At 59.1% G+C, this 19,622-nt stretch overlaps 1 protein-coding gene across 1 annotated transcript in view; it reads right to left on the reverse strand.

The window, feature by feature from the left end:
• Nucleotides 1-227: 227 nt before the first annotated feature.
• The window catches only part of ESPNL (espin like), a 30,575-nt gene continuing 11,180 nt past the window's right edge, over nt 228-19,622 (reverse strand). Inside the window, exons 5-9 of the mRNA XM_050751690.1 lie at nt 15,248-15,379; nt 6,649-6,763; nt 4,486-4,598; nt 3,323-3,520; nt 228-2,067 (exon numbers count right to left, since the gene is read on the reverse strand). Of these exons, the coding sequence (XP_050607647.1) occupies nt 463-2,067; nt 3,323-3,520; nt 4,486-4,598; nt 6,649-6,763; nt 15,248-15,379 (2,163 nt within the window). The 3' untranslated portion in view covers nt 228-462. The remainder of the gene's footprint in view (nt 2,068-3,322; nt 3,521-4,485; nt 4,599-6,648; nt 6,764-15,247; nt 15,380-19,622) is intronic.

The following is a 19,622-nucleotide window of genomic DNA, read 5'->3' on the forward strand; positions in this document are numbered from 1 at the left end:
GTGTGGCCCAAGGTCAGCAGGAGAAACAGGGGCAGGACCAGGACCTGGGGCCACCTCAGGCTCACATGGAAGGTGGATGTGGCCGAGGCCACCAGCACCAGAGAAACTGAGGGACAGGACGCCCAGGTAACTGGTGGTGCTGGGGAAGGACAAGTGGGAAACAGGCAGCATCCCTGGTCTCGGGGGCTGGCCGGGCAGAGGTGCCCTGGGCTGGGGTGGCCCATTGCCTAACTTCAGGGCCTGCCCAGGGGCTTCCTGGGTGCAGTGGTGAGAAGGAGTCTGAGTCCCAACTCGGAGGAGAAGCATGCCACAACAGAAGAGTCACGCAGCCTCCGATAACCCGCAGGACTGGAGGCAGCCTTGCCCGGCTCACCCGGCCACCAAGGGTGTGAGCAAGGAAAAGAAAAGAGAAACCCCAAGTTACCCCCAAACCACCTTCTGGAAAGCAGGCTGCCAGCTGGGTCATTCTCCAAAGTTGAACATCTCAGCTTCCTTCTCCTTCCAGAAGGCAAAGCTCCGGTTGATGTAGCCGCAGATGTCCTCGCTGTTGAAGCTGCCCCGCTGGGAGCGGGACCCCAGCCGCTGTGCTGTGGGCTCAGGGCCGCTGCAGGGGACGGCTGCATGCGGCAGGGGCCCGAGCGGGGTCAGGCCTGACTTGCGGCCAGGCTCCATATCCCAGGCGGTACCCTGGCTGGAGCCGAAGAAGCGGGCTTTGATGTCCTCGAAGCCGTCGGTCCAGGCCCGGCGGCCGGCGGCCACCTCGTCGGTCACAGCCTTGTGGAAGGCGCGCACCGCCTCCCAGCCGTGGGTGCCCAGGTGCTCGAAGACCTCGAAGCAGAGCAGGTGACGCACCTTCCGCTCCTCGGCCGGCAGGTCGCACTCCAGGAGCTGGAAGTAACCCAGCATGAAGAGATCCAGCGAGAGGCTGCTGTAGGGCACGGGAGCCCCGTCCACGTGGGGCAGGAACTGCTCGGGGGACAGGGCCCCGCGGGGCCGCCGGCTTAGCCGCCGCAGCTGCCGGGTGGGCACGTGAGCCATGATGGCTTTCCAGTTGCCCAGCAGGTGGGTGATGGTGCTGCGCTGCTGCCACAGGTGGCCCAGCCGGGGGCCCTCGCCGGGCAAGGAGGGTGGTCCAGGGCTCCTGGCGGCCTCCTGGCCCCGCAACCCCGCGTGGCGGGCTTCTAGGGTCCTGCAGGCTGCTGTCTTGAGGGCCGGCGTGTAGGCCGACCTCCTCCAGTGGCTGAGGAAGAGCATGATGATGCGCTCCTTGCGCAGGCTGGCCAGGTCTGGGCTGGCTGCGGCGCCCACTTCCAATGGCACCTCCTCGCAGCTGATGCCGGAGTCGCTGGCCTCCTCTGTGTCGCCGGGCCTGGGCTCCCCCGAAGCCAGGCCACTGCAGGGCTTAGGCAGAGCCGGCCAGCAGCCACCCAGGCACTGCCTGCGCTGGGTCCCTGGCTCACAGGGGCCAGGGTTGAAGCCACAGGGTGGGCCGGAGGCCGACTCGAAGTTGCCACGCAGCATCCGCACAGACACCCCCCACTCCTGGATCTGGCGCTGGGCCTCGCTCCGAGGGGGGCTGGCCGAGGCCTCCCTGCAGGTCTCCTGCAGGGGCTGGGTGGCTGGCTTCTCATCCCCCTGCACCAGCCCATGCACACCCTTCAGCAGCAGGGACAGGCTGCGCACCAGGCGGGAGATGTGGCTGCACCAAAAGGGCAGGGGCTGCCCCCCGGGGGCCACCTCCGAGGCCTCCGCAGAGCTTGTGGGCTCAGCCGCTGGGGTTGAGGCCTCCTCAGCCTCCAGTCCAGGCGCCCTGGGCAGGAAGTGACTGTTGACCGTGATGCTGACCAGGGGCTCGGGCAGCAGGGCCTGCAGCTCAGCCGCCAACCGGCCCAGCTCACTCTCATACTCCTGACAGCGGCGCCGAAGCTGCAGGTCTGCAATCTGCTTCTCTAGGTAGACCAGGTCGTCCTCCGTCAGTAGCTCCCCAAAGGGCCCCAGGATGGCCTGGTGGGTCTGTGAGTACCTCCAGGCCGCCTGCTCTGCGGGGCCTGAGCTCCCACCATTGTCCTGGGCACAGGAAGGGCAGGGTGAGCAGGGTGAGCCCGCCCACCTGCCATCAGCCCACCTAGCCTCCAAATCCCTGAGTTCTCAGCATCTCTGGTCCTGCCCCAAGGTAAGACTTTAAAGGGCTTCCCAGCTAGGGCAGAAGCCCCTGACCTGCTCTGCCCCAGTCTTGCTCTGCTCTCAACCCTGTGGCTTTCAGCCCCTATGGCTCCCAGCCCAATAGGCAAGGACAGGCTGGGCCCTCAGACAGGGCTGTCCCACAGTCCTGAGATGATGGATACGGGCTGTATTTCAGCAGCCAGGAGCCACCTGTGGCTACAGAAACGGCAGGCGGCTGGTGCGATGGAGGGGCAGGACTTTTACTTCCCTTAAATTGTAGTGAATTTCAATGGCTGCACGTGGCTGGCGTGATTGTGCTGGACAGCACAACGCTAGACTGGGGATGCAGGACGCAATCGTCCTGACAAAATCGTAGGCCTCTGAGGGTACAATTCCTGAACTCCTGTCTGCACGGCAGCCGGGGGAGCCTGTTAAAATCCAAGGCACATCACAGCCCTTCTCTGCTCAGATTCTCAGTGGCTCCCCATGGCCTCACAGAGGTGCAATAATCCCAGCCAGGTTCCTCTCCAACCTCAGGCGCCCATTCCACACCAGAGCGCTGCCTCTTGCTTCTCCCCAGGCCGGCCGGGCCTCAGGACCCTTGCACTGGCTGCTCCCTCTGCCTAGGAGGTGCCTGCCCCAGATTCCCACAGGGCTCCACCTCTCTTCCCTCTGGCCCCTGCTCAAGGCCACGTCCCCAGAGGGGGCCCCGTAAGCACCCATCTATCATAGTCCCCCAACCACTTTGCTTTCTCCATAGCAGTGGGAATCGCACCCCCACACCTGCTGGCACCTGCCCATGGGCCACCGTCTTCCCTGCTAGACGCTGCGCCCAGGAGGGCAGGGCTTGCCCTTCACTGCCTAGAACAACGCTTGGCACAGGCAGGCGTGTGCCACAAATCCGCCAAGTGGAAGGATACGTGGGACCCATGCCTCCAGAGCAGGTGAACGGGCTCTGCTCAGAGTCCTCTGGTCTGGTTCACTTCATCCTCTGGCGGAAGCAGCAGCTGAGGCCACAGAGGAGAGGGGCCCCTGGGCCTTGGATTTAATTCCGGGCTTCGGGTGCTCTGACTTCCACTTCCACCTACCCGGAAAAGGCCCCGCCCCGCCCACTGGTCCCACCCCTCCCCGGGGCCTACCTGGACCTCCCTGGGCCTACCTGGGCCTCTGCGGAGCTCTCTGCGCCCAGGCGCGCCTGCAGCTTCCGCACCATCACCTGCCGCTTCCACTCGGGGATGGGCCGGCCGCGCTCATCCCGCGTGGGCACCAACCCGTCGATGTCACCTGAGGGCGGCCCATCCAGCTGCAGTGCCGCCAGGCTATCTGAGGCGTCCCCCGCCAGCGCAGTCTCTGTCCCCTGTGCAGAAGGGGGTGGGTCACACAGGCCTGAAGGGGACCCAGGCCCTAAGTGGAGGGAAGATCCGAGAGGACATGGGGGGTTGGCTCCGCCCAGGACACCCTAACAGGGCGCCCTGAGAGAAGGGACAATTGGGGTCACGGACAGCACCCCACCCTCTCATCCCCAGCTTAAGAGTGAGGCCTCGGAGGGGAAGGATGGGAGTGGGGCGGGGGTAAGATGTGTGGGAGGGGATTGTTAGCAGAGAAATGAAACCAGAGGTCCCTCCCAGTCCCCTATACAAGCCCAGCTGATGCTCGCGGAGCACACCATGTCCCTGGGCAAACTTGCTCTGCACAGCTACATAGACAAAGCCTGGCAGCCAATCCTGTGCCACAGGGCTCATCAGAGGCTTCAGTGTACTGTGCACACTCCAGCTCTCCAGGACGGGCAGCGCCACGTGGCATTTCCCACTCCCACCGAACATCTCAGTGGTTGAGAATCTGCAGCACCACTCAGGGAAAGGCTGGGCTGGCTTTCTATGGGCCTGGCGCCCAGGAAAGGGAGGGTAAGGGGGAGCAGGACCCTTCTGTTGGTCTGGGCTGGCGGAGGCCTTGAGGAGGAGGACAGGGGCAGCGGGGCCCTGCCCATGGGTGGCTGCTGCGATCTCTGCACTCCAAGCAGGCACGGAGCACCCCTGAGCTCAGAGGTCGGGCAGAGGGGCTTGGGCCACTGCAGCCCTCTGGGATGACAGAGAAGGGTCCCCGTGTTTCTGTGGTGGGGGGACAGCTGCCGTCGCCCTGACACTCCCGTCTCTCAGAACTCAAGGTGTTCTTGAGCAAGCAGCGGAGTGATGCAGGCAGCCTGGCATCCACCCTTCAGGAAAGGCCTGGCTGTGCTGGGGGCTTCCCTGGGCCCCTAAGAGGATGGGGATGGAGGCTGGCTGGGGGCCCCGGGAGACAGGAATGCACGGGTGGGTGACGCACCGCAGGGTCAGCCATGGCACTGGTGGTGATCCTCGGAGGGGCCGGGCCGGTCATCTGCTCCCTGGAAAGAGGCTGGTCAGGATGGCCAGGCCAGGCCGGGCTGAGGGATGTGGCTGCCGAGAAGAAGGGGGTGTTGCAGAAAGGGCAAGGGCTGGGGAGCAGAGACGCAGCGCCTCGGGGGTCTAGGCCTTGGGGCAGAGCCGGCCTCCTGAACGAGCTGCGAGCTGGGAGCCAACCCCAGGCTGCCCTGCCCCAGAACACCTCAGGGCCCCACTGGACCTTCTCTGGGGAGTCGGCCTGGTCCACTGGAGACCGAGGCACACCCCTGGGCCACGCTGCAGCCTCTCCTGCAGCAGGGGAGGAGCTGGGAAGGGCTTGAGGCCTGGAGGTCACAGGCTGCTAACATAGCTCTGCAGGCCCCAAAGCTGGTCCCCTCGCTGCCCACAATGCTCCTTGCCCCGATGCAAACACACACTTCAGTGTCAACCTTGAGTGAAGAACACGTCTGCATCACAGCCAGGCAGACACACAGAGACACACACAGACACAATCACAGACACAGACACAATCACACACAATCACACAGACACACAAGCACAATCACATACACAATCACACACACACACACAGACACAATCACCCACAGACACACACACACAGACACAATCACAGAAACATACACAGAACACAGACACACAAACACAATCACACACAGACACAATCACACAGACACAATCATACACAGACACAGACACAATCACAATCACACACAGACACACAATCACACACAGACACAATCACACAGACACAGACACAATCACACACACAACCACAGACACAGACACACACGGACACAATCACACAATCACATACAGATACAATCACACACAGACACACAATCACAATCACAGAAACACACGGACACAGAACAAACACAATCACACAGACACAATCACACACATACACAGATACACAGTCATACACACACACAGACACAAGCATACACAATCACATACAATCACACAAAGTACAATCACAGACCAATCACACAGAAAGACACAGAACAGATACCCACAAGCACACAGACACGGACACAATCACACAGAGACACACACGAACAGAATCACCCACAGAAACAGGTACAATCACACACAGATGCATAGACACAATCACACACAGAAACGGACACAGAACAGACTCACACACACACAATCACACAGATACACACAATCACACACTGACAATCACACACTGACACAATCAGAAAGACACAATCACACACATACACAGGCACAATCATACAGAGACACAATCACACACAGACACACAGTCACACACAGACACAATCACAGACACACAAACACAAACATACAGACACACAAACACAAACATACAGACACACAATCACACACAGATACACAGACATAATCAGGCACAGGAACACAAACACAATCACACAGATACATACAGACACAGAACACACAATCACCACATACAGACACAATCACAGAGAGACACACACAGACACAATCACACACAGATACAGACACAATCGCATGGACACAATCATACACAGCTACAGACACAGTCACACAAAGAGAAGGGTCCCTGTATCTATGTGTATCACACACAGAACACACAGACACAACCACACACAGACGCACATTCCCACGTGTGAGTACAGGGCCACAGCGGGGCCTGTGGAGGAAGCTTGCCCTCACTACCTGTGGCACCTGATGTTTTCTTGCCATGCCATGCCATTCCATGCCATTCCAATCAGTGCTGCTCACAGACCCCTAATGGTGGTGGCCCACAGTGTGAGGACCGTCCCCTGCCCTGCTAGCCCACGCATGCAAGGTGTGCTGGGGTCTCAGGGACAGCAGCCCATCCACAAGGGGCCTGGGCCCAACCGGCCCGTCTCCCCGCGTTCACCCCTGGACAAGTTGCTGTGACTGTAAGTGCTCACCATGCAAAATGCTAATCCTCTGCTTTCCAAAGCAACAAAGGCAGCCAAGGACACCCGGAAGCAACTGGGGAGGGAGGGTGATGGGGTGCCCGGCTGCCCGCAGACTTCCCCACCGGTCCAGGACCTTGGAGGGGAGGCCAGTGGCACCCACTCCCAGGCCCATGCCCCAGCCGGCCCACGTGGGGCTGTGCACTCACAGGTGGGGTTCCTGGGCCCTGGGCCTCCTCTTCTTCCATCCTCCAGGGAGGGCCTCGTGGCCAACAGTGGAGGTGGGGGGAACGGCGGTGGTGGGGGTGTCATCAGCAGGGGCACCTGTGGGTGGATGGACCTGGTCAGTGGGGGGCCCCTGTGGGCTCTTCCCTACTCCCCTAGATGGGGTGGGAGCACCCAGTGGGCGAGCCTGTGCATCTGAGAAGGGCTGGGACAGGTAAGGAGGTGGTAAGAAAGAGGGGCAGGTCCTTGATCAGGGTTCTGTCGCAGGGTCATCTCCTGCCTGAGTGCCATCACTTCCCAGCACCCCACCTTGGTTCCCCACCTGCTGCCACCTCTATTGAGTGGGCCACCCCCATCTCAAAACTCAGCTTCCAGGCTCCCTCTGGAGGCAGCTGAGCTCTGGGGTTCTGGGCACTGGGTTAGAGCCTGGTTTTCTTTTTTTTTTTTTTTTTTTTTTTTTTTTTTTTTTGAGACGGAGTCTCGCTCTGCCGCCCAGGCTGGAGTGCAGTGGCCGGATCTCAGCTCACTGCAAGCTCCGCCTCCCGGGTTCACGCCATTCTCCTGCCTCAGACTCCCCAGTAGCTGGGACTACAGGCGCCCGCCACCTCGCCCGGCTAGTTTTTTGTATTTTTTAGTAGAGACGGGGTTTCACCGTGTCAGCCAGGATGGTCTCGATCTCCTGACCTCGTGATCCGCCCGTCTCGGCCTCCCAAAGTGCTGGGATTACAGGCTTGAGCCACCGCGCCCGGCCTAGAGCCTGGTTTTCAGCTGTGCTCAGCGCCCTGTGGTCTCACAAAGACACGTGCACACGTATGCACACACACGCATGTACTCTCCTGCACACACACGCATGTACTCTCCTGCACACACACGCATGTACTCTCCTGCACACACGCAAGTACTCTCCTGCACACACGCATGTACTCTCCTGCACACACACGCATGTACTCTCCTGCACACATGCAAGTACTCTCCTGCACACACACGCATGTACTCTCCTGCACACACGCATGTACTCTCCTGCACACACGCATGTACTCTCCTGCACACACACGCATGTACTCTCCTGCACACACGCATGTACTCTCCTGCACACATGCAAGTACTCTCCTGCACACACACGCATGTACTCTCCTGCACACACACGCATGTACTCTCCTGCACACACGCATGTACTCTCCTGCACACACGCAAGTACTCTCCTGCACACACGCATGTACTCTCCTGCACACACACGCATGTACTCTCCTGCACACACGCATGTACTCTCCTGCACACACACACATGTACTCTCCTGCACACACGCATGTACTCTCCTGCACACACACGCATGTACTCTCCTGCACACACGCATGTACTCTCCTGCACACACACGCATGTACTCTCCTGCACACACGCATGTACTCTCCTGCACACACACATGTACTCTCCTGCACACATGCATGTACTCTCCTGCACACATGCAAGTACACTCTTCCGCACACCCGCCTTCCCGACTGCCCTGACTCCTGTGCTGTAGTCCGCCTGGAACTTCAGCCCTGACTTGGGGCTGACACAGGTCAGTGTCTTGGGGGTGGAGGCCCCGTGAGAAACCTGGTGAGGAGAGGGGAGGGCAGTGGAGTAGGATGGGGGTCCCTAATGTGCCCACCAGCCAAGGGCATGGGCAGCCCTTGTCCCTAGCCAGCAGGGCCACATGCCACCGACCCTCTGGGCACCTCCCCCACCGTGCCTGTCAGACCAAAGCTCTTGTCCCTGCCCTCCAGTGGGCACTGGAAACCAGACGTGGCTATCAGGGCTCCAGGGTCAGTGCTAGCGAGAGCCCTGGGCAGAGCAGAGAATTCACATTGGCCTGTTGGGAGAGTGGGAGGGACCCTTGCTGCAGCTTGCTCGAATGCACGGCTGTCTCTGCCTTCGAATTCCTTCTCCTTTCTGAACGCAGGGGCCCCTTTTCACACTGCACTGGGGCCGGACTGCAGTGAAGCCGGTCCTACGTGAGCAAAACTTTGGCCTCCCCAAGCCTCCCTTGCTCATGGACAAGGTGGCACAGGCTGCCTCCCGGCAAGGATGCTGGGTGGCCCCTCAGCCACCTCCCCTCCAGGACCCTCACCCCACTGGGCCACGGGGGAGGGAACACAGTCTGAAAGCCCATCTTCCCAGCCCCACGCACCTCACTCCTTCCAGGAATCTGTGCCCACAGCCCAGGAACTCTGGTGCACGGTGGGCTGGGGAGTGACCGCCCAGCCCCAGCCCCGGAGGACCTCAGACGTGAACTGCAGAGCTCAGGGAGTACAGCTGTCCTGGGACGCCGGGGGCTGCTGAGGCTGCCGCCCCCAGGAGTGGGAGGTGTCACATGAATATTTGAAGGCCAAGGTGTCAGGTGGCCAGGCGGGGCTTGGGCTGGGTGCCAGATTCCTTACCACGGCCCCTTTAACTCTCCACAGAGCAGCGGCTGGGGAGGGGACGCTCTAGGAGACCAAAGGGGACCTGAGACCCCTGGCCCCATGAGAAGAGAAACCATCCAGAGGAGTCCCCGGCCCCACCCACAGTACGGCGCCCAGTGCACAGATGGGGAAACTGAGACTCAGAGAGGGTAGTGGGGCTTTCTCAAGGCCCCAAGGCCCCAGAGCCGGGCTGCCGCAGAGCTGGGACGAGAGTCTCACGGGAGACCTCAGCCTTTGCTCCCTCCAGTGCCCTTGAACAGCTGCTTCCTTGGTGGGGGACACCACAGAGGTCAGCCTCTGGGGAAAGACCAAGAACACAAAGCCTGGCTGTCCTTTCTGGGCCGCTTCTCAGGGCTGTGTGTGCAGGGAGCGACGGAGGGACGGGGAGCGACTGAGGGACGGGGAGTGACGGAGGGACGGGGAGTGACTGAGGGACGGGGAGCGACTTGCCCTCTGCTGAGCAACACGGTGTTCCCCAGACTCGAGGGTCCTCAGCGGAGATACAAACCTATGCGGCACAGCTGCCATCGGGACCCGACTCGCACCACCTGGGACTCAGGGGCAAGGTAACGCCACAAAACATGATGTGTGCTCCCTGCCATGCTGAAGGAAGGCCATAGTGAGAGGCTGGCTTCGCCGCTTCAAGCAGGGCAGTCAGACTCCAGACCAGACACGGCCAGAAAAGCCGGACACAAGTGGTACCACCAACAGAGGTGGCTAAGCCCTGCCTCGAGTGGGCCCTCAACAGCAAGGCCACCCCAATGCCCTTGCACTGTCCCCTGCCCAGCCAGGACCGAGCCAGGAGTGGGATGGTGCCTCTCGCCTCCTCTCTGCCCTTGCCTGGGAGCCCTGAGCCCCCTCCCTGAGATCAAACCTGCTGTCAGTGGGGAGGGGCCACCCCTGGCAGAGTGAGGGGCTTGGCAGGATGGCAGCGGCCCTCTTGTGCTGGGGAAGACAAAAGAGGTGGAAGTTAGTTTGGGGCTCAGGCGACTACCGGACTCTGGCCCCAGCACGGCACCTGTGGCTTGGGGGACCTTACTCGAGGTCCCTGTGGCCCAGCCCTGCTCCACTCCTCACCAGCGAGAAGCCCCAGGATGCCACCCCCTGAGCCTCCATTTCTTTGCCTATAAATCAGGGTTCTTGGAAAGTTGAGGGACTGTGGAGAGCACCTGGCAGGGGCCTGCATGACGGTGGCATTCAGACCTCCACGCTGCTGCCACCGTCGGTATTAGGATGGTCTCTGGGTTTTAACAGGGATGAGAAGCCTGGCTGTGGCGTTTACCTGGCAACGGGAGTAACCACACCCCTGCCTCCCACAGGAAGGCCCTGGACACAGTGGAGCCTCAGGGATCTGGAGGCACTGATGTGGGAGTCCTGTCCCTTGGGGTTTTAACAGTTAGACACGTGCTGCCCCGAATCCCAGCACTGGACAGTTGCCCTGAGGTTGGTGGTCATGTGGCCCCACGGCCCAGCCCGCTGTCCCTGTCCCTGGTTTTTGGTGAGATTTGAGCACCGCGGAGGCTCCATGCATTATGCATGGAGAGCATCGTGGTGAGCCAGGTCACAGGCCTGTAATGCCACCCAGGCAGAGAGAATCACGGCCCACGGATGGGTGCCGGACAGCAGTTGCCATGGCTGAGATTCCATTACTGACTGGGCAGGTACCACCCTTCCCAGCAGGAGGAGAGTGCCCAGGAAGCCTCTCACCTTCTCTGGGCCTCAGTTTCCTCGTATATAAAGATGTGTCAGTACCTTTCTGGACCGAAGGGGAGAGCACACCTGTCCTGAGGGCCCCCCCAGGGCAGGCGCCTCACTGGGTGCTCGAGGAGCTTCTCCTTTACCCAAAAAACAAGGCTCTGGGCCGGCTGCGGTGGCTCACGCCTGTAGTCCCAGCACTTTGGGAGGCAGAGGTGGGAGGATCACTAGAGCCCAGGAGCTCAAGACCCGCCTGGCCAACATGGCCAGACCCCATTTCTACAAAGAATACAAAACTTAGCTGGGTGTGGTGGCATGTGCCTGTAGTTCCAGCTACTTGGGAGGCTGGGGTGGGAGGATCACTGGAGCCTGGAAGGCTGAGGGTGCAGTGAGCTGAGACTGTGCCACTGCACTCCAGCCTGGGTGACAGAGAGAGACTCTGTGGTGAGAAAATTGGGGTTTAGAGACGCTCAGAACTTGCCAGCGCCCCATGCCCAGGAAGGGCAGCACAGTGCTGGCAGGTGGGAGTGAGTGGGACAGCCCTGGACACCACGGGAGGTGCCAGAGGCTCTTCCCCAAGCATGGAGGGTTCTATGCGCCGTCCCTGCCCAGACAGGGCGCTCAGAGCCCCACAGCCAGGATCCCAGTTGCTTGGCTAGCAGAGGGGAGGGGGCCTGCCTCGAGGGCAGCCCCAGGACTTCAAGACCCCATCTCTCATTGCGTGGAGAGGGGTCCCCAAGGCCCAGGGAGGGGCAGGGCTGGCCTTCCCTAGCACCCTGAGCAGACCCCAAGCTGGGCGGGCCCCACAGACCCGACACAAAGGAGGCACGAGGGGGCACCTCCCACAGGGCAGGTCTCAGCACTGCTGTCAAGCATTGCTCCCCAAGCTGCTGTTGCTCTTGGAGTGCACGAGTTCCCTGGGGGTGGAGACACGCTGTGTTGTCATGGGGAAGATGATGGATTTCACCACCTCTTCTGAGGCCAGCTCGGAGGCGGCCAGTGCGAGCAGCCCCTGCGGATTGCATTCCCATCAATATTGCCGCAGGCACATGGCCTCCCCCGGCCCACAGCTGACAGCCTGCTCTCCCTCAGAGGCCTGGAGGGGAGACAGCTCCAGTGATGAGAGATGAGCACCCCCTGCCGTCACCAGACCCTCCCAGAGGTTGAAGACAGAGACATGCTCCAGTCCCGACCCCGAGCTCCCAAACCGGCTCCTGAAGCTACACACCGAGGAGCCGGGAAGGTGGCAGGGTTGGGTTTTCACGCGCTGGGCAGGGGGCGCCCAGGCGCAGGCAGGAGGGGACTGTGGATGGGAAGGACATGGTGAGCCTAACGTGACCCGTCCTCCACTACCACGGGGTCTGGGGACAGAAGGCAGAGGCGCTGCTTGGACAGGAAGCCCACGCGTGGGACCCCAGAATGGCTGGGCAGGAAGAGTGTCAGAGACTCCCAGGAGGTTGGGCGCGGCTGTTCCCTTGTGCCAGTGGCTTGTGGAGGCTGGGACACCAGCAGAGCGGCTGCCCTCCCCACCGCCTAATTTCGGCTGCCATCCAGGCAGGAAGTGCAGGGAGGGGCCCAAAAAAGGCCGAGGCCAACCCAGCGGCCTTGAAGGAGCTGTGGGAGACCCAGGCAGTCGGGAGACCCAGGCAGTCGGCACTCCTGGGCTGCGGGCCGTGGAGCCCCGCTTTCTGTGGAGAAGCCAGCAGAGCACCACCACCTTCTCAAGCCAAGCCAGAAAGACAGCCTTCTGCTGAACCAGGACCTGTTGGGCGTCTAGCAAGCACACCATTTAGTAAATACATGACTTCCAGCAGTGACTGAATTCTACTTCCTGAAACTGCTGCACCGGGGCAAAACCAGGACAGAGCCGTGCTCTCTGGAGGCCACCTGAGCCACCTGCGCAGCTCGGCAGGACTGGTGTGGGTTTCCACCAGTGCTAACAGAGGCCCCGGTGGTGGCAGTGTGACAAGTGTCCGGCAGGCCCCAGGGGCCGGGGGGTGGGGGGGACTGTGGCTCTGCCCCAGTTGGCCCCAGATGCTCTGAGAGGACACATCAGAGAAGAGGAGGCCAGCAACCCCTTGGGGAGACAAGGGGTTTGGGGGGTGGAGGGCAATGACACCTTCTGGCCCTCAGTCCCCTCACCCAAAAAGAAAGGTCAGGTGATTTCAGAACACCTTTCTGAAGGGGTGGTCACTAAAAGAAGTGTGATGGAAACTGAGGCAGGTTAGATGAATTTGTCACAGTAACTGCCCTGGGCCTGGAATAGAGAGGGAAGGTCGGGTAGGAGCACATGGGGGTGACCTGACTCCAATGTGGATGCCAAAGCACCCTCTCTCACTGGCTCCTTCATTCATTTGCCCCCATCCACCCTCCTCCACCCACCCAGCTCCCATCTCCATCCTTCATCCACCCTCCTCCATCCACCCTCCTCCATCCACCCAGCTCCCATCTCCATCCTTCATCCACTCTCCTCCCTCCTCCATTCCTCTTCTGTCCATTCCTCCTCCATCCACCCTCCTCCATCTCCCCTCCTCCATCCAACTCCTCCATCCAGCTCCTTCATCCATTTCTCCTCCATCCATCCTCTTCCATCCACCCTCCTCCATCCACCCTCCTCCATCCACCCTCTTCCATTAATTTCTCCTCCATTCACCCTCCTCCATTCCACCCTCCTCCATCCCACCCTCTTCCATTCATTCCTCCTCCATTCACCCTCCTCCATCCATCCTCTTCCATTCATTCCTCCTCCATCCAACTCCTTCATCCATTCCTCCTCCATCCACCTCCTCCATCTATCTCCTCCATCCAGCTCCCCCATTCACCCTCCTCTATCCATTCCTCCTTCATCCACCCTCCTCCATCCACATCCTCTATCCACCCTCCTCCATCCACCTCCCCCATCCAACTCCTCCATCCACCCTCCTCCATCCAACTCCTCTATCCACCCAGCTCCCATCTCCATCCTTCATCCACCCTCCTCCATCCATTCCTCTTCTGTCCATTCCTCCTCCATCCACCCACCCTCCATCTCCCCTCCTCCATCCAACTCCTCCATCCAACTCCTTCATCCATTTCTCCTCCATCCACCCTCCTCCATCCACCCTCTTCCATCCACCTTCCTACATCCACCGTCCTCCATCCACCCTCCTCCAACCACCCTCCTCCATCCATTCTTCCTCCGTCCACCTTCCTCCATCCCTTCCTCCTCCATCCACCCTTATCCATCTCCCCTCCTCCACCCACCCTCCTCCAACCTCTCTCCTCCATCCACCCTCTTCCATGCACCCTCCTCCATCCAGCCTCCTCTGTCCACCTTCCTCCATTTTCCCTCCTCCATCCACTCTCTTCCATCCACCCTCCTCCATCCACCCTCCTCCATCCATTCCTCCATCCATTCCTCCTCCATCCACCCTCCTCCATCCACTCTCCATCTATTCCTCCTCCATTCACCCTCCTCTATCCATTCCTCCTCCATTCACCCTCCTCCATCCATTCCTCCTCCACCCATTCCTCCTCCATCCACCCTCCTCTGTCCATCTCTCCTCCATCCACCCTCCTCCTTCCACCCTTCTTCGTCCACTCCTCTTCCACCCATCTATTCTCCGTCCTCCCTCCTGAGCTCTCCCCGCTCCATGTAGCCCTCTCCTCATTTCTCACTCCTTTGGCCTCCCTGCCCCATCCATTCCTCCTCTGTCTGTTCCCTCCCCATCCATCCCTTCCTCTGTTCACCCTCATGCATCCACCTGCTTTTCTGTCCATTTGCTCATTTGTTCATTCAGTAAACACTTGTTGAGCCCTGTCATGTGCTAAGGGCTGGGGACTAGTGGGACAGACAAGATCCCTGTCCTTACAAATGGGGAAATGAGAGGCTGTGGGGTCCCAGGCTGAGAGACAAGAGCCGGGGCTGGAATCTGCTGCCTTCCGGCTGCTGCAGGGCTGTTGGCTGCCTTGCGGTCACCTCCGGGAGGTTCTGCTCCCATTCCTGGGGCTCCTCAGTCTGACGTACATCACCCATGAGGAACCCTGGCCACGGAGGCTCTTGAGTTACAGGTGTGGTCTCTGTGACCCAGACGAATGGCATGACCTGGCCAGGTTCCAGCCACAAGCCCAGGCCGGGCCCTGGCCACAGCCATGGCCCCAGGCCCTGTCACATGCCCTCTCTCCTGATCCCCGTTACAGCCCCTGTCCTTGTCATAGCCCTGGCCCCACCCGTCACAGCCCCTGTCCTGGCCCCTGTCACAGCTCCTGTCACAGCCTGACCCTAGCACTGGCTGCCCTGTGGCACCTCAGTCCTGCCCAGGCCCTTGCTCCTGGCTCCGATGCCATGTATGAGTTGGATATGGTGAGCTTCCCAGCTGACTATGCTGCAGGTTCAGCAGTGGGGTCCTGGCTGGGATCTGGGCCCACCCTCCATGCCTCCAGGGCAGCTGGGGACCCTGAGCCTTACCGGCTGGGCCACCTCCCGCAGGTACTGGGCACAGTCCCGGTGTCCGTGGTACTCCGCCAGGTCCGCCGCCGTGTAACCGTCTTCATCCCGCAGGGAGGGATCCACGTGGTGGGAGACTAGGGTCTGGCAGCACTGCAGTGAGGAGGGCACACGTGGCAGGGCACACGTGTGACCCACCGCGACACTCACTAGGTGCCCATGGGCTGGCCCTGTGCAGGCCGCTCCCCTGGCCCCATGGCACAGGCTGCCCTGGTGCCCTTCCCAGCAGGGGCAGGGCTTGAATCTGGGCCGTGGGGTTCCAGAGACCTGCCTAGGAGCACCCAAGCCTCATCCCACAGCCACCCTGTCCTGGCACAGACAGTACCAGGCACTGCATATGAAGCAGTGCTGAGCTGACAGGCATCAGGGTGCCCTGTCCAGACCCCTCACAGCTGCCATGTCCTAGGCATTAAATGCAGAACCAGTTTCCATGTTTGCCACCCTTGGAGATGTGGATCAACGCACGTGAACAAACAAGGCTCAGAGAGACAAGCAACCGGCCCCCGTGCTGGGGACTCAGGGCCACCTCCCACCACACCCCCACTCTCCATAGGACCATCCTCCTGGCCCCACGAGGTTCCCCTCTGGCACCCAGAGTACCAGCTCATGCCTGACCAAGGCTGCTCACCACCTTTGCCAGGCACACTGCATGCTCCTACCCAGCCAACCTGGGGCCAGGGCCCTCCTGTCTCCTTGTACCTGATGGGCTCTTGTGATGGGAATGGGGAGGAAGAGGGGAGGGAAGAAAGCTGGGGAGGGAGTCCACAGGACTGGAAGGCTGGAGGACATCTGGGCCTGTGAAGGATTCAGATGGGAGAGGGTCAGGGGACCTCAATAATGAATTCTGTACTTTATTCTGTATGTATTTATTCTATAAATATTTCTGTGTCTCTTTGGTGGTACTAGGGAAACACAAAAACGAACTTGAGTGAGGCGAATGCCGTGTTCACAAAACTGTGCCTTTGACGCAAACGTATCTCTGAGATAGACCAGCTGGGCCTCAGCATCTTTGGGTGACACTGAATTGAACTAAGTAAGAAGTTGTGAGACCCTTGGCCGGGCGCAGTGGCTCATGCTTGTAATCCCAGCACTTGAGGCCAAGGCGGGTGGATCACCTGAGGTCAGGAGTTCCAGACCAGCCTGACCAACATGGTGAAACTCTGTTTCTACTAAATACAAAAAATTAGCCAGGTGTGGTGGCAGGTGCCTCTAATCCCAGCTACTCAGGAGGCTGAGGCAGGAGAATTGCTTGAAGCCGGGAGGCGGAAGTTGCAGTGAACCAAGATGGCACCACTGCACTCCAGCCTGGGCAACAAGAGTGAAACTCCATCTCAAAAAAGTTGTGAGACCCCAAAGGAAATTTCAGCTCCTCTCTGGACTACAGGTGCCTCACCTATAAAAGGTGCAATTAGTGTTCATTCTCTACAGATGAATACAGGTTCAGCATGCATGTGGAGCAGCGCGTGTGCCTACCGTGAGTAAACACAACGTGACGCTGTCGTGCGTGGCAGGGGGCCTGGCAGCGAAGTCCAGTGGCCTTGAGCTCATCTGGCTCTGTGACTTGCTGGTCAGAGAACTTGGCCAGCTAACTGGGCCTGTCTGTAAAGTAGGGACAGCTGCACTGATCTATGGCCGACACCACCAGCCTTCGTCGCCCCTGGCCTCTACCAACACCCAGCTGTGCAGCTAGCAGGTCAGCTCGAGACCTCAAGGGTGAGTGCCTCGTCCTGGGGGAATTCTTCTCTGGAGGGCTTCCCTTCCCCTCCTTCCTCTGCCCTGAGTTCCATGGCCTCCAAGGTGGCCACAGCCTGAAGAGGCCACGGCACCGCCAGAGGAAGGTGGACATGAAGATGGAAAGAGCCCTGCATCCTGGAAGCCCTGCAGATCCACAAGGCCTGCTGCAGAACCACAGAGCCACGGGCTTGTACTGCCTGAGGAGAATGACCCTGTGCCTCTAAGCTGTGGACTCGGGTGTCTGCTCACGCACTGCCTGCCTTCCTGGGTGCCGCGCTGCCCTCCAGAGAGTAAGCAGCTCAGGCCGGGGGCCACCGGCTCTGGCACAAATACGTAACCCTGGTTGTGGTGTGAAAGCTGCCACCCATAGCATGGCCGGGTGCACACGAGGCTTTATTTGTGGACACTTTTAACTTCAGATGAGTTTCATGTGTCATGAGATGTGATTCTTTTGCTTTTTCCCCATTTAAAAAGGGGAGAACTATTTTGAGCTTGTGGGGCCACACAAAATCAGGTGTGCGCACACCCCTTCCTGGGGGCCTGCTGGGAGGCTTGAACCAGATAACGCCTGAAGGCTCTTGGAGGACCAGAAGGGCTGAGCCAGTGGCTGGTGTGGCTGAGGAAGCAGGAAGCATTTGTCAGATGTGCAACGAGGCTGGGGCTGGGGAGGCTGGGGCCGGTTGCTGAAGCCAGTCCCTGGGAGAGGCACTGCTCCCAGAGGCTCTGGGCTGGGGGAATGGCAAAAGTCTGCCAGGACGCGGTGGGTGTGTGGGTGGGTGGAGGCAGAGCGTCCCCAAGGAGCTGTTGCTGGGAAGAGGAGGCCAGGATGCGGAGGAGGGGAGTTACGGGGTCTGCAGGAGTATGAGGGGTGTCACGGTAGAGGAAGGGGGACAGGTGTCAGACCTGGCCCCAGATGGTGCTGGGGAGAGAGGGCATGGCCCTGACAGGAACAGAGCCATGGGGAGGAGGAAGGGAACATCTCCCCCAGAGTAATGGACCCCATTGCCGCTGGGATTGTCAGCAGAGGGTGGGTGGTGACAGACGGAACTCTGTCCGGAAGTCTGTGCAGAGGCCACACCAGTGGAAAGGCAGGTGAGCAGATGGATCCACTACTCCAGGGAGGAGAGAACCAGGTAGGTCAAACCAACCCACTGCCCAAGGACATGAAACACGGATTCTCTGTAAAAGTCACCTGCCAACAGCCTCCGTAAGGTAACACAGAAGTCAGGGAGGAGTGATCCGGCCACACTCAGGGGAAAAGGAAAGCCTGGGGGGTAGGGGGGTGGTGGGGGAGCCCAGCACTCAGAACTGCCCTTGCCCTGAGCCTGGGCTGATGCCAGAAGAACACTGTCCTCCAGCAGCCTCAGGGGACCAGGCAGGCCAGGAACAGTGTGGGTTCTGCCAAGGGTGGGAGCTCTGGTTGACCACCTCCCGATGTAGGCCAAGGGCTCTACCCTCAGAGAAAACGGAAGCCAGATGCCAGTCAGGCCCCTGCTTCCTATCATGGAGGTGGTCCTGGGAACTTCCTGCCTGGAATGCAGATTAAGATGATCCTGGCTGGGCGCGGTGGCTCACGCCTGTAATCCCAGCACTTTGGGAGGCCGAGGCGGGCGGATCACAAGGTCAGGAGATCGAGACCACGGTGAAACCCTGTCTCTACTAAAAATACAAAAAATTAGCCGGGCGCGGTGGCGGGTGCCTGTAGTCCCAGCTACTCAGGAGGCTGAGGCAGGAGAATGGCGTGAACCTGGGAGGCGGAGCTTTCAGTGAGCCGAAATTGCGCCACTGCACTCCAGCCTGGGGCACAGAGCGAGACTCCGTCTCAAAAAAAAAAAAAAAAAAAAAAAAAAAAAGATGATCCTGAGCCCACAGGTGCCCAGCAAAGGCAAATAAGATATTGCCAAGGCCTCCAGTTATGCCTACACTTCATTTTTCATATTTAATGTCAGCATACGTCAACAAAAATAAAAAATACAAGGAAATAAGATACCATGAATGAGAACCAGAAGACCCAGCCCACAAAGAAATACAAATAAAGCTCTGAGAACTAACAGACAAAAACAAAAGTGCTTACTACTTTTAAATAAAGAAAACCCAGGCAGCCAGATAACATCTCCTCAAAATAAGAGAGTAAAAATAAACCCCTAAACATTAGTAATTATACGACTGTAGATGGTCTAAATGCACCAATAGATAAAGACTGTCAGGCTGATGAAAAAAACTAAATATGACTGCATGTGGCTAACCAGAGGTACTAGCAAACATAAGGATTCAGAAGGCTGAAAGTAAAGTAAGAATAAGCTTCACCATCAAATGAGTACAGAAAGAAAAGTCATGTGTATACATATATCAGATAAAATAGACTAGATATGGGGTTCAAAATATACAAAACAAATGGTGACAGGATTATAGGGAAACACAGACAAATCCAGAATAATAGCCAGGAATGTTTACACACCTCTCTCGAGCCATTTGAAATCCAATAAACTAAAATGTATACCTATGGAGATCTGAAGAACACAATGATATAATGACATGTAGAGAACAGCCTGCAAACTCTACAGTCTTTCCAAGAACACATGCAACATTGATAAAATTGACC

This window comes from Macaca thibetana, chromosome 12 (genome assembly GCF_024542745.1).
Source record: "Macaca thibetana thibetana isolate TM-01 chromosome 12, ASM2454274v1, whole genome shotgun sequence".
Lineage (NCBI taxonomy): Eukaryota > Metazoa > Chordata > Mammalia > Primates > Cercopithecidae > Macaca > Macaca thibetana.